The sequence below is a fragment of the Eurypyga helias genome, unplaced genomic scaffold, assembly GCF_000690775.1.
Source record: "Eurypyga helias isolate BGI_N326 unplaced genomic scaffold, ASM69077v1 scaffold15805, whole genome shotgun sequence".
Taxonomy (NCBI): Eukaryota; Metazoa; Chordata; class Aves; order Eurypygiformes; family Eurypygidae; genus Eurypyga; species Eurypyga helias.
In genome coordinates, this window is record NW_010252295.1 from 28196 (window position 1) to 41667 (window position 13472).

At 50.7% G+C, this 13472-nt stretch overlaps 1 protein-coding gene across 1 annotated transcript in view; it reads right to left on the bottom strand.

The window, feature by feature from the left end:
* FAT2 (FAT atypical cadherin 2) overlaps positions 1–13472 on the bottom strand; it is a gene marked incomplete at its 3' end in the record, with an annotated part of 57316 nt that overhangs the window by 28189 nt on the left and 15655 nt on the right. Inside the window, 5 exon segments of the mRNA XM_010152331.1 lie at positions 1126–1265; positions 3693–3903; positions 4756–5067; positions 5923–5984; positions 12946–13260. Of these exon segments, the coding sequence (XP_010150633.1) occupies positions 1126–1265; positions 3693–3903; positions 4756–5067; positions 5923–5984; positions 12946–13260 (1040 nt within the window).

Genomic DNA, 13472 nt, shown 5'->3' on the forward strand with positions numbered 1-13472 from the left:
GAACATGCCATGGGCCTATTGCACAAGCAGGTTTTTTGACATCTGCCAGCGGCCTTGAGTGCCAAAATAAACGTAGGGATGAGATGCAAGGTGGCAGGGAATGCACACCGGGCAAGGTGGGGCTTTGTTTATTTGGAACAATACTTGAAGATAGTTGAGAGAGAGAGCCATCCGTTAGCATTGGTTTCACAGGAATGGCAGTGTTCCTCACTCATCATCCCCCCTGCAAACCTCCGCAGTGAATTTCCCACCCTAAGTGTCACTGACGGTGACTCACGTTCTAGGTCTTCCTGCGAAGGAGGGCTGGAGTTTTGGATGCTGCTTACGTGTGGAGAAAATGAAAGATCAAGCCCTGAACACCCCTCCTGAGGGTAGGTGAAGATGGGCAGATCTCAGCAGCCGGGTTGACTGGGGCTCGGGGACATGCCTGGGGCACTGTGCCTCCCTTCACCAGCGCTTGCTCTTTGTGTGGCAGCTCAGAGGACGCAGCACCTCTGCAGTTGCCCCACTCAGCCCCGTGGACCTCAGTGCTGGTATGTTATGAGCTGGAGCTGCACAGGGCCTCACCTCACCTCTTGCAGATGTCTCCGTGCTGGCTTTACAGAGCCTAGCAAGTCCCAGGAATACCCCTTGACACCGTACCGTGGACCCAAGCCTGATCTAACTGCACAAGAATCTCCCTTGTGTCTTAGCATGCTGTCCCAGCCGTGCTGTAGTTCAGCCTGAGCAGCTGAGAGCAAGCGGAGGTCTGAGAGTGTGAACTGCCACCCCAGCTCGGCTGGTGCTGTAGATGTGTCCGCTGGGATCAGCGTGAAATGCCCAGGCTTTCCTTGGCCATTTGTGTTTCCACAATATAAACCAACTTAGCTTGGTACTTGCGTCGCTGTGTAGTGTAAGAGCACAGTGTAAGGGAATTCTTGTGCCTGGCACCTGATCCAGAGATCAGTGGAGTCAGAAGAAAGATTCCCTTTGCCTGTGCTCATCCTAGATGGGGTGTCTAATAAAGAAAAAACCCCGATTACCTGGGTTTTGATGGTAGTAGACTCAGTGGAGTCAGAAGAAGGATTCCCTTTGGCCCATACTCCCCCTAGATGGGGTGTCTAATAAAGAAGAAAACCCAATTACCTGGGTTTTGATGGTAGTAGACCCGTCCGTGACTTCTACTGTCAGGTTGTAGCTCGACTTCTTCCTTGCGTCGAGGGCTCTTGCAATGACCATGCTGCCTGTGCTCTTTTCAATGTCAAAATCCATGTCATCGTCACCGCCTGGGGTAAGGGAGAGACAAGAAAAATGGGAGCGCAGTTACAGCTGAGACTTCTCTCTGGAGCAAGCTGCAGGTGCCAACAGCCTCTACAGGGGAAAGGATTCCAGGAGCTGCCTGGAGATCCAAGGGGTGAGGATCTCCCCTGCAGACACCAAACACAAACCACGCAAGGAGCTCATGCCCCGGCGCAGGTGTGTGGCGTGCCAGGCCGTACACCTTGAACGGGGATGTGTTGGCATCGACTGTAGCTCTTTGGCCACAGCTGGACTGGGAACAGTGCTATAGCTGAGGTTTCCCCCAGATCTGGAAACTCAGTGCAAAGTGTGATAGGGGACAGGGAGGACACGGAGAAGCTGGACAAAAAGGTAGTCCCAGATGGTGACAAAGGCGTGCGAGAAGAAAGATGAGGGGAATTAGAGAAAATGAGGGGGAGGAGAAAAGGGGAAGGTGCATGTCTGCATATGGTGTCCTGGCTCGATTTGCAAGTCACATTTCAACCTTCATCTATTTGCACAAGGTCTCCAGCTATGCAGCATCATAGGCTTAGCATGGATCAGGAACCTGCAGGGCTGAACAGTGCTCTTGCTGGCTTCCAATTCAAGGTCACACTGTGGGCATATCAGCGATGGTCTTCCTTGCCACGGCCAGGAGCCTGTGAGCTACCTGAAGAAGCCCAATACTGAGCAGGTGGGGAGGCAGACGGTGCTTCCAGGGTGAGCAGAGCCTGTTGCCTCCACCCCAGATGGCTGCGTAGTGTGCAGAACCGCAGGCCTGAGCAGCTCAGCAGCCGAAGGCTGTCCCTCGCGCTGTCACCGCTCAGCCCTGGCATGGCAGCTCCTTTCTCATGCCTCACTTGCTGGTGTTCTGTTAGCTCCCTCTCACACATGATACGCTGCTCTACGCTGTTCTGAGATGTGAAGGAATAGAAGCAGTTTTCTGTGATTTATCCCAAATCTCAACTTCTGCCTTCCAAGATACTGGATGCTCCAGATTCTGCTTTATTCTCTTACCAGCTGGGAAAATCTTGGCTGGTGGTTAAGTTACACATCTTCCCTTACGGGAGAAATGCAGTGGTTGCCAGCCATCTGGACCACGATTTTTTTTTCTGGGAAGGAGACAGAAAGAAGTAGAGACAGAAGAAAAGAGACACTCATGGATGCTTTTCCCTGAGAAAAGAGAGAAAGGCTCCCTTTGCACAGTGCCAGAGGGAAAGAAAAAGGAAACAGATGAAGAAAGATCCTGCTTTGTCAGAGGTTTTGCAGACACCATCAACCCCAGTGACAGAGCTTTTGTGAACTGGGCAAGGCAAGTTTTTGAATGAGGTGCTGAAGGCTCCTGGATCTCTGCAGCGTGCGCCTGGTTGCCAACTACTGCGGTGCTTTGCTTCCCTGGCATGAAAAATGCAATCCTGTCCTCTTCCCCCAGTACAGAAACCAAGAGAGACCCGGATAGCACTTGGTGCACTAGAAATTGGTCAAGGTGAGGTCAAGCACTCAGCTGGAAAATGATGGGATAGCATTCCGAGGAATATACTGTTAATTCTGCAAACCCAAGCAGACTAATGCCAGATAAGCCTTGCACTGATATTGTCTGCTTCTTGTAGTATATCTCTTGTTGCTCAATTGTATTTATACACCATTATCCCTGCCCTAACGTAGTAATGGGAAAAACTGTTCTCTCGCCCAGTTAAGGCTTTGTCTGGCGAGGGAAGCCCTGCAGGCAGTGTCAGGGCTGTGCAAGGCAGATTGGGGCACCACTTCAAACCACCAAATTACACGAGCACGATTGGCCCTCGTTCCTAGGACCAGTTCTGCACATGTGCTGCCTGATGAGTCCCCTGGGGTGACCGTCCATGTCCCCTCTGCCCTGGCATCATGTGTCTCAGGGGATGCCCTACAGCTTCTTCACGTTTCACATCTAAGTCATCCCGGGGATGCTGCGAGGTGGAAGGGAGAGCCCCGCCAGTCAGGTCAGACTAGCTCTGAGGAATCCTTCCCTCGGCTTCCTGTCAGGACTGTGGGCTCAGCAGGGAGGGAGCGACCGGGGGAGTCTGCAAGACCCAGACAGACACCTGGATGCTTGCAGGCTGTTTTACCACAACTGACAGTGTCACTTGATTCCCAGGAGGAGTGGGGTTGGCATGCCCTGGCTTTCTGCGACATTGGAGAACACCTCAAACACTGGCAAGTCCCAGAATGTCATTAAAGAAGTGTGTTAGATAATTGCAGCTGGCACCGGCGCCCTTGGACGGGCAGCTTTGTCTACGGCTGTTTAAGCCTTTTGGTGTCTGTGAGAAAGCTTTGCCTGTAGCTTACCTACACCTAAAGCAAACAACTTCATTAGCTCAGGCATGTGTGTGCTGAAAGCCAAGGGAGCTGGGGCGAGCGCTCCCCGACACCGCTGCCCCGGTTCCATTCCTGTGTCTCACCTGTGATATTAAACCACACTTGGCTGGGGCCCATTTCAATGCTGATCACTCCCACCATGTGGTTTACAGGGTCTGTTTCCATCACGGCAAAGTTAAAATGGGGCTCATCAAAAGCCAGTGGCTCTGAGGAAGGGCCGGGACAGGTGACCCAGCTGATGTGAAGCCGCACATGGGAGGAAAGTGGTGGGCTGCCGCCGTCTGTTGCCTTGACCTGCCGGGAAATGCACACGCAGTCAGGGAGAAGGCTGGTTTGTCCCATGGGAAGCTGTTTCTCCCACCCACCAGGTGTTTCAGGTCTGAGTGTGCCCAAAATCCCACAAAACAAATCTTGCCCCACTGGCCTGTGCTCTGGATGCTTCCAAGGTAGAGCTGTGCAACCTGAATTGAAACCTGAAATCAGGGAGGTTTAGATTAGATATCAGGAAGAAATTCTACCCAGAGAGGGTGGGAGCACTGGGACAGGTTGCCCAGAGAAGCTGTGGATGCCCCATCCCTGGAAGTGTCCAAGGCCAGGCTTGATGTGGCTTTGAGCAACCTGGTCTAGTGGAAGGTGTCCCTGCCCATGGCAGGGGGGTTGGAACTGGATGATCTTTAAGGTCCCTTCCAACCCAAACCATTCTGTGATTCTATGATTCTATGATTTCTTCTTGACCATCAAGCAAACCTGCCAAGCTCAATCCGCAGCAGAGACCTGGATCACAAGCCTCACGGCAGGGTCCCACAGTGTGTGGGAGAATTTTAAACCTATATCCAAGACCCATGGCCTGATCAGACTGCCGAACGGAGGCACTGCTGAAACCCAAAACTGTTCAGGTTTGGGTCTGCGTCTGTATGGGATTATGGATCACTGTGTCATCTCTGAGAGTGGGTTGGGCTGTTAATTTTAAATGTGTACTCCATTTTTCACAGCTTCTTACCTTCTGCATTTCCCATCATTCCCTCTGGGCTCTCCTCCCACTGCTACATTTTCTCCATCTTTTCCCTTCTTTTATCTTTTCTTTTTCTGCAGCCTTTCCTCTCTTTCCCAAAAAAAAAGGCTCTCTCTGTTTCCCTCTCCTCTCACCGTGAGTATGTTGTATTCGGAGGCAGGAAAAGCTTTTCTGGAGAACACCATGCCAGTTGTGGGGTTGATGGTGAATATCCCTTCGTCCTCCTCCTCGATGGTGTAGGTGACCTGGCTGTTCTGGCCCTGGTCACGGTCCGAGGCGATCAGCCTGTAGACCGGCAGTGGCGTCTCTGAGGCGTCTCTCTCGGGAAGCTGCACCATGAAGAGCTTGTGGGGGAAGCTGGGAGGACTGTCGTTGGCATCCAGGACTTGTATCACGACTCTGCTGGTGGACTTCAGGGCTGGCTCTCCGTTGTCAGAAACAGCCACCTGCGAGCAAGCAGAGGGTGACAGAGGTGACAGGGCTCTCTGCCGTGACCTAGGACGTGAGCAGCCAGCCTTTGTCCAGACGGGCAGTGACTGAACGGGAGGCTCTGTGTGGGTCTGCATTTGCATCTCGCCATGCTCGGGGCGCTGTTCCTCCATGGGGTAGAACGTGGCTGCAGCTGGCACTGCACACGGCTTGTGCACGCACGGGGCTTCGCTCGCGAGGCACAGGGACACGCGTGTGCAGGGCTCCTGTGTGCCGTTGCTCTGGGCAGCGGGTCAGGTTGGCCGTTGGGTCACACAACCAAAAATGTTTGTGCTGCAATGGCTTGGCAAGTTCTCACCCATCCTCGCTTGGCCGTGCCTGCGCACACTCCCGGCGCGTTGGGTTGCAGAGGGAAATGTGTTGCCCTCAGCCACCCTGATGGACCGAGACACCTCAGGGTGCCTCTGCGGCAAATGCCCGTAGCTCGGGGCAGCTCAGAATGGGGGTCGGTCACACAAAGGCACACGACAGTGTCTGATACAGTGAGAAAAATGAGGGTGGGTTTCTCTGGCTTTCTCTTTCCCCCATAACTTATTATCCATCCTGCTAGAGGACAATTCCAGCCCTCTTCCTTTATTCCCACAGCTTCCAGCACAGACCTTTTGCTCCAGTCTCCACTAAAGAAATAATAAACCCCGCAGTACTGCTGCAGCTGTCTCTTAGGGCAACACACACCATTTAATTAAGTTTCCCAGCAGTTGGGAGCTGATGGGATGAGATTCTTTCTCTGTGCTCCAACTTGCAAGGAAAGCTCTTTGAGGGCTTAATACACTTGTAGGTAAATAAAGCTAATTACAATCATCATTACCCACCTCTAGGATATGTTCAGCCTTGTATTCTCGATCCAGCTGCCGTGGAGTCGTAGAAATCAGACCTGCCAAGAAAAAAACCCTTTGAGCTCCAAAACTCAGTGTCCGAGGAAAGGCCAGGGCTGACCAAATCCCCGCGTGCCCCGCATCAGCCTGTCCAGTTTCAGGTCCCCTTTGTGATCAGGGGAGATGGCTCCAGAGGGCAAGTTGTCCACTTCCAGCGTGAATCCCTGCGCGGAGGTGCTGCTGTCGCTCCGCTGATTACAGAGACCGTGGAGGAGGGGGGACACCTACCCGGTGCCTGTGTCGGTTGGGGATGTCAAGGTATTTGATGAGAAAGGCTGCAGGACTGCGAAAACAAAACTTTTCTTATGCCTCTAAGTAAGAAACATTCTGCATGCGCTGGCACAAGTTTGGCTTCTTAACAAGTCTCGACTCCTTTTTTCCCTGTGCTGAACCTTGCTCTTTGTAATTTACAGTGTTTTGACAAAAGTTTGTCTCCTGTCTTGGGAAATACCCTCTATTCTACTGCGAGAACAAATGCATTCAGGCTAAAAATAAGGTACACGGTCAATGCTGAAGTTGCTATACTATTTAAGCCTTCGGAGTGACGGGGTGAATCCTCTAACAATTGCAAGATTTGAAGGATTTCTAAAAAATACATACTAGTTCAACCGCAGGGAATAGGCTGGAAGCAGGAGGGAGGAATTGTGGGTATAATAAACTGGAGTTTAAACAAAATCATCATAATTGCCTCTTTTTGGCCTGTCAGTGACTAAGCTGAGCAGATGCGAGTGTGGAAGGGATGGCGTTGAGGCTCGTGTTTCCATGTCTGGTTCGATAGCAAGTCCTCATTGAGTGCCTTGACTTATCACCCTCGAGGACAAACAGCTCTAGACCCTTTTCACAGCTGCTTTTTAGATGATGGAAATGATGTGTATAATGCATCTGACAGTCATCGTCTGTGTTTTTGCCTGCTCCCCACATCTCCTGCTCCCACTGGTTACCATGGTGTTTATTCCTCGGAAGGGAAGCCCTGCTTCCTTGCCCAAACGACAGGCAGGGTGAACCTTCCTGACCGCCGCAGGCAGCGATGCAGGCTCACGCTGTCCTGGGAAGTGCTTTGCATGGGATGCAGCGTGCATTTGCAGTGCTGCGGGCACGTGCACTTGTGCATCCTGAAAGACTTGTAAATCAGGGTTGCGTGAACCCATCTCCACTCTCATTTCTGGTCCAAAGCCAGAAAGTTTTAATTAATAGTATTGTTTTCAGTGGTATCATACTTCAGTGTATTGCTGCCTAAGCATGACAAGCAGGAGAAAATTTCAAATGGCTGCAGGAAACACCGGGCAGCTGAAGCAGGGAGCAGGGAGCAGCTGCTTGGAACAAGACTATTGTTAACTGTTTCCACTTGTTCTCTGGGATTATTCGTATTTGGCACCGGCCACTGCACCGAACATTTATTTGATGCCTTTACAATCATAAATCAACACTCCTTAATGTGTTATGACAAGATGATTTGAAAGACTCTGTTTGCCTGTATGTCAGGGATATTTTTTTTTTCCCTCCCTAATCTTCCTTTTGTAATCTTGGCAGGTGAAGAGGCCCCAGCAGTGGCCTGAGAGCGCACTGGCTGAGGAGCTTTTGAATCCCTCCCAGACCCATGGGAGGCTGCAGGGCTCCAATAGCAGCAGAACTCTCAATACGCATGGAAATGCTCGCTTAATGGGGGCCTAAATAAGGAGTTGTAGCCGCGCTTCACTGGGATCTCTGATGCTTCTGTCCGCGTTGCCAGTAGGCTGGATAGGATGAGGGAGCAAAGCCTAAAACTCCAGTTACCTCAGGGGATCAGCCCTAATTTTGGCCTAACACGCCCATGGGACACATAGCTTGATATTGATAATGGGGCCACCCAATATCTGTGTGCACACTGGGGATATTTCTAGTCTATCAGGTTGCAAAATTCAGTTGCAACAGACGAATACCTTGTCTGCACTCGGGTGCCGCATGCCAGCTGATGGAAAGGTAACTTAGAGCACTCTGGGGTGATTATTTGGATTTGCCTGGCCACACCCTCAAATTCTTTCATGACCTAATGATAAAATGAAAGAAAGCAGGATTGTAGCTGAGCTTCCTTCAGCTGGAGAAGGACTGAAATGAAGGCAGATGAACTGGAACTTGATGACTGTCTTGAATGCCTGTGCCACTGAAGATGCTCAACTCTCCTGGACAGTAAGCGCCAACTCCTGTTCCTGTCACAGAGCTGCACTGTATCCCAGATGGGAGACTCACCAGGTGGCATTTTTGGGTTTAGCTTCTTATCTGCTGACCCACAAGTCAAAGGGTTGGCTTCTCCTCCTGCCCCCAGGCAAACTCCCTCAGTCCCTTACCCTGTGCCCTGCTGTGGCTCCCAGTTCCCCTCTCCAGAGCCAGTCACCATTCTGCCTTGAGATGAGAAAGCTCTTGCGGTTAACGGTTAATCATCCTAATTCCCGTACGGAGCCGTGGTGCTGTGCGGCTGCCAAGATGCACCAACTGCCAGCAGTGTTCACACGGCAGCTGAGCACCCAGAGACAGGGAGACGGGGATCGGACGTGGTGCTCGAGAGAAGCCAGCTGGAATTAATGCATATTGTTATGTTGCTGCTTGGTTATACGCCCTGTGAAGCCAGAGGGCTAACGTGGAAGTGGAAACTGTTATTAAAGGGGAACTGCCGTCAGCTTCTGTGGCCTGGGGGAAACAGTTCCTCGGTTCTTTCTGCTGCCCCCTACAAGGACCTGGGAAGCGCACGTTCAGTTTTTAATGAGAGTGTTTTGTGTGTGCATGTGCACGCGTGTGAGTTATCAGGGCAGTCCCTACCCCTCTGGAAAACACCAGCTAGCCCATCCCACGGGACTTGCTATCGAGTGGGTTGCCTTTATTTGTGTTCTTGTATGTGGCCCTGGAGGTTTCTGCTAAGTCCTAGAGGCTGAACAAAACTGTCAAAGGTCCTCATTGCATTGGCTAAGTTCTGCATTCACCTGATGGTCCAGAGATGATCCCTTCTGTTGCTTGCATACAAACAGGCACAAGCTCTGCTCTTGCAGCCTGTCTACGCACAGCAATGGGAAAGGATTGTCTGTAACTCTCCCGCTTGCTGCCTGGAAAGGGGAGAGAGGGAAGCTGGTCGTGTTGGAACAGGAGCAGCAGAATTAACAGTGCATTGTTGTCAGGGAACAAAAAATAATAATAACTTCTGCTGGCAGGAGCAGGGCTGGGGTGGAGGTTGCTGGCCCCCTGCCCTCACTGCAGGGGAGAAAATCTAAGAGAGTTAAAATAGTCAGAATCAGGTTTGCAGGCACTGGGGCTTTCACAAGAGCATGAGAAGGGAAGAGTTGGTTCTCCTGAAATCCTCTTTTGTGTTGTCTTGTTGCTTCCATTTCACCTTCTCTTCCCTCCTCTTCTCCTCCTACCACCTCCCCTCTTGTTCTGACCCTGCTTTACACTGTGCCATGCTCAGCTGGAGCCTGTGGTATGTTGGCTCGGGGAGCAGCAGTGCAGCCATCCCTCCGATTTAAACAGGAGGCTGTGACTGGGTGTCCTTCCATGCAGAGAAATGCTGGGAACCACAGGCATCCCGGGTAAGCCCACAGATACTGGCACAGGAGGAGGATCAGAAGAACAAGCACTAAGTAAGAGCTGAGGATGGGTAGTCCAAGGTAAAAGGATTCTCCAGACAGCCTTTCAGAGGGATGAATGGCTTTGTCCTGACTTCCTGCTATAGCCTCCAAATTCCTCCCGCTACTGTCTGGGTTGCAAATCCTGTACAAAAGAAGCTGAAACCCTTTCCAGCAAAAGAATACCCCAAGCCCTACTGTCTGCCCATCTCTCCGTGTATCTATCTCCTTCTCTGTCTCCCACAAACACTGCTCCGCACCAGCTGCCAGGCTGGGCTGGAGAGATTCCATCGCCGATGGCAGCAAGCTTTCATCTCACTGCGCAGTTTTATTCCCTCTTCTCATTAGCCTTTCATTTATTTTCCCTCTTTTTTTCTCCACCCTCTTCAGGGAACTGATTGCTGGAAGAGCCTAGACCCCTTCTGTGGTAGTTCAGGGATGCTGGAGGAGCCAAGCACTGCCAAGGGACAGTTATCAGGGCTGTTCCTGTCTCCTTGGAAGGCCTCAGGAGGAAAAGCCAAGGGGCCTTGCTGGGTATGCCTCCACTGGCCAACCCACCCCCATGCCAAGATACTGGATCAAATGCAAACCAAGCCAGCTCTGGGACCAGAAATAGGTTACTTGCAATAGTGTGGCACTGGGCCCTGAGTAATTATCCAGGGCTATTCTGCAGGGAGGGTTATTCTGGGTGTAGACGTGTCTGATGTAACACTAAATCAGGACCTTAATTCCTACGAGTGCACAGGATGAGAACGAGCTTCCTCCTCTTCTTCTGCCAGGGGGTTCCTCCCAGGAGTGCCCTGCCAAGGAGAGACCCAGACTGACCTCTGGCCCTCTCATGCTCTGGCTTATTTCAGTGCCAATGTGACTTATTTATTCTTTGATGACAGTGTGGGATGGAAAAGAAGAGGTCTCCATCAGTCTGCTCTGCATGTAGGAGCCTCCCTTCTCATCCAAATGCTGGAGGAACCCCTGGCACATGCAGATTATCCTGTCCTTTGCTCAGATTGTCTGACTAAGAGCAGCAGCCTCTGTGGGGCTCCTCTTGAAACGTCAGTGTTTATACTTGAATAATTTGACAGAGATTCAGCTTCATCACAGATAAGCAGCTCTGCCCACTCAAACTCCTTTGCTGTCATAGGATTTGGGATTGACCACAGAGGGAATATTGGCAATCTGGATCTTATAGATCTCCAGCATTTCACAACCAAAATGTTTCTGATTCTTTTTGTGATCGTTTCCTCTTGGCAGTGAAAGAGGAGAGGCATTTGTTGCATTTGAAAAACAAAAGACATGTCCTAGCTAAAAATCCAGAATAAACATCCGTGGTCTAGTAGCACTATAGGCTCAGATGCCTCCAGTGCTTCCTCTCTTCTGTTCAAATGCATGTCACTTGATTTGCAAGGCACTGGGGTGACCCTTTTTCTGAATACAACCCTGCACGGATGTGCATAACCAGGAACTGAAAGACCAGCTGCTCATTTTCCAATACTGCACTGCCAGGCTGAGACCAAAGATAATGTTTTTATTCCACTTAATGGGGCAACTAGCACGCTCTTGTCTGCAGAATGAAAATATCTCAGGGTTTCCATAAGCTGCCTACAGCCCTGAAACACAGACAAGCTGTGATATTCCTTCTGGCAGCAGGAGCAGGTGACTTCTCTCTAGAGACTGTAAGCATGAGGATATAAACTGCTGAGCTTATGCCAGCGTTTGCAGGTAATTATTTGTTCTGTTGGGTGACGTGCAAGTGAAACAACAGATAACTGAATCCTCATGAGGCTTGGAGGCAGGTCCTTAAACAACCTCCAAGCTCAGGGTTTAAAGAAGAGACCTCCAGCAACTGTCCAGGAGATAAGAGCTGTTCATGGCTTTCTTACAGGACTGACAAACTTATCACTCTTCACATGCAAATTTCGTGGCTGTAGAGAGAGATGAGTAGGAGATGACTCACACCCAAGAGAGCTTTTTTGGTCTAAGGTGGGAATGAAAGGGTTGGCTTAGGTGTCTGTTGTTCAGATTTTGCCAGTGTCGCTGACTTTACCGTAAAACACAACCGCCTTGGAGCATGGCTTTGTGGGGCTACACTCCCACCGGGGTGAAAGTTTTGCCTTCAGAGAAGGCTGAATTTCCTGCGGGCTGCTCGGGTGCAAGCTGGAGCTCAGTAGGTGAGGGGGGCTAGCCTGGTGTCCCGATACCTGTTTCTGGTCCACAGCCTATGGAAAAGGCAGTGATTTTCTAAATTAGGGCTTCTGAAGGCACCTCTCCATCGGACCCAGCATTTGTGCAAGCTGTCCGTGGGAGTGACTTGTGCAGGGTTGTTCGGACTATGTGGGAAAGCTGGATGCAGGGGAATGCCCTGACCTGGCTAAAAAGCTTCTGACCATGGAGATGGCTACAGATGGGGGTAGCAGTGGTCGCAGTTAGCTGACGTTCCAGGTGTATCTGTCTGGTGCCACATAGAGACAACCTATGAATCTCCTGCAACCAGAAGGATTTCAGTGTGTCGGCATAACAATTTCTTCCTAAACATCCCTCTCCTAGCCAGCTGTCGAGGACGGCCAGAGAGCCATCACACCAGAGGTTACACGTAATTGGGAGCTGCACTGGGCTTTTCCAATACATGCAGCTAGACAGCAGGCTTCTCCCCCGCTGCAGTAGGTGAACTGCTTTTATCATCTGCAGGAGATCAAAGCCATGCAATTAATCCTCTCCCATACTCAGGCTCTGTGCCCTCCCTTCCCTCTTCTCCCGGGAGCTGATGGCGTGAAGGGCTCGGCAGAGCTTTCCTTGCCAGACTGGCCCAATGTCAGCTCTGCTGGGATAGTTTGAGGAAGCTGTTTACACAAAACAGCAGCGGGTTTTTGATGGCTCTGAAAGATCTGGTAATTAATCCTCAGATGAAAGATAGTCTAGGAAGATGGCAGAAGAGGCTTACTACACTTACTGCATTAATAGCGCTGGAGAAAGGGTGGAGTCTTTAAATGCATTTGGATTCATTCTTATTAATCCTGCCTTGGTCTGTCTCAGGAACAGATAGTCACCCCCAGAAGGGTGTTTCCTGGCTCAGGCTGTGCAATAGGGCACTTGTTTATAAGGGGGAAGATTAAAAGCGACTGCTTGGTTCTGTTTAGGGCTTTGAAAGTAGCACATTTGTGTCATTCTAAGAGCCGCCTGGATGCAAATAGCGGCCTTGGGGTTGAGGGTTTCAATCCTCAGCCTTCCCACACAGTGTGTTTGGAGAGTGGGACTTTGCTGCAGAAGGGAGTGACAAAGGCAGCTGTGTGGGCTGTTTGTATAGAGTTTCTATAGAACTTCCTCCGGACACTTGGAGGCCTCAAAAACAGATGCTGAGTTGGGTCAATCTTACCTGTAATGAGGTTAATGGTGAAGAGTCCCTGAGGATTTCCAGTTAGGATGTGAAAAGTCAGTTTTCCCTCTGAGATAGAGTCTGGATCTGAGGCATCAAGCTGAAGGACAGATGTGTTTGGTGGGGAATTCTCCATCACAGAGGCATAGAAAACAGGTCTGGACATCTGAGGTGGGTTGTCGTTGGTATCAGTGACTTCAATATAAATTTCAGTCACAGAAGACAGAGGGATTGTTCCCAGGTCAAGAGCTAGCACTGTCAGCCAGTAGTGAGACGTTCCTTCTCGGTCGAGTGGTCCTATGGTCCGGATGGTGCCTAGAAGAATGACAGAAAGTGCTTGTGAGGGATTTAAGGAACTCAGACCACTTTGTCCTTAATGCCAGACCAGTCTATGTCTCCAGTCTGCTTCCTGGTCTTTGCTGCAGGTATTACCTCTGGCATCAACCTTGTATGGCTGTGAGATTGTGTGGAAAGTGAGGGCTTGCTTGTGCTGAGGGTAATTTGGTACACAGGAAAAGTATTTTGGG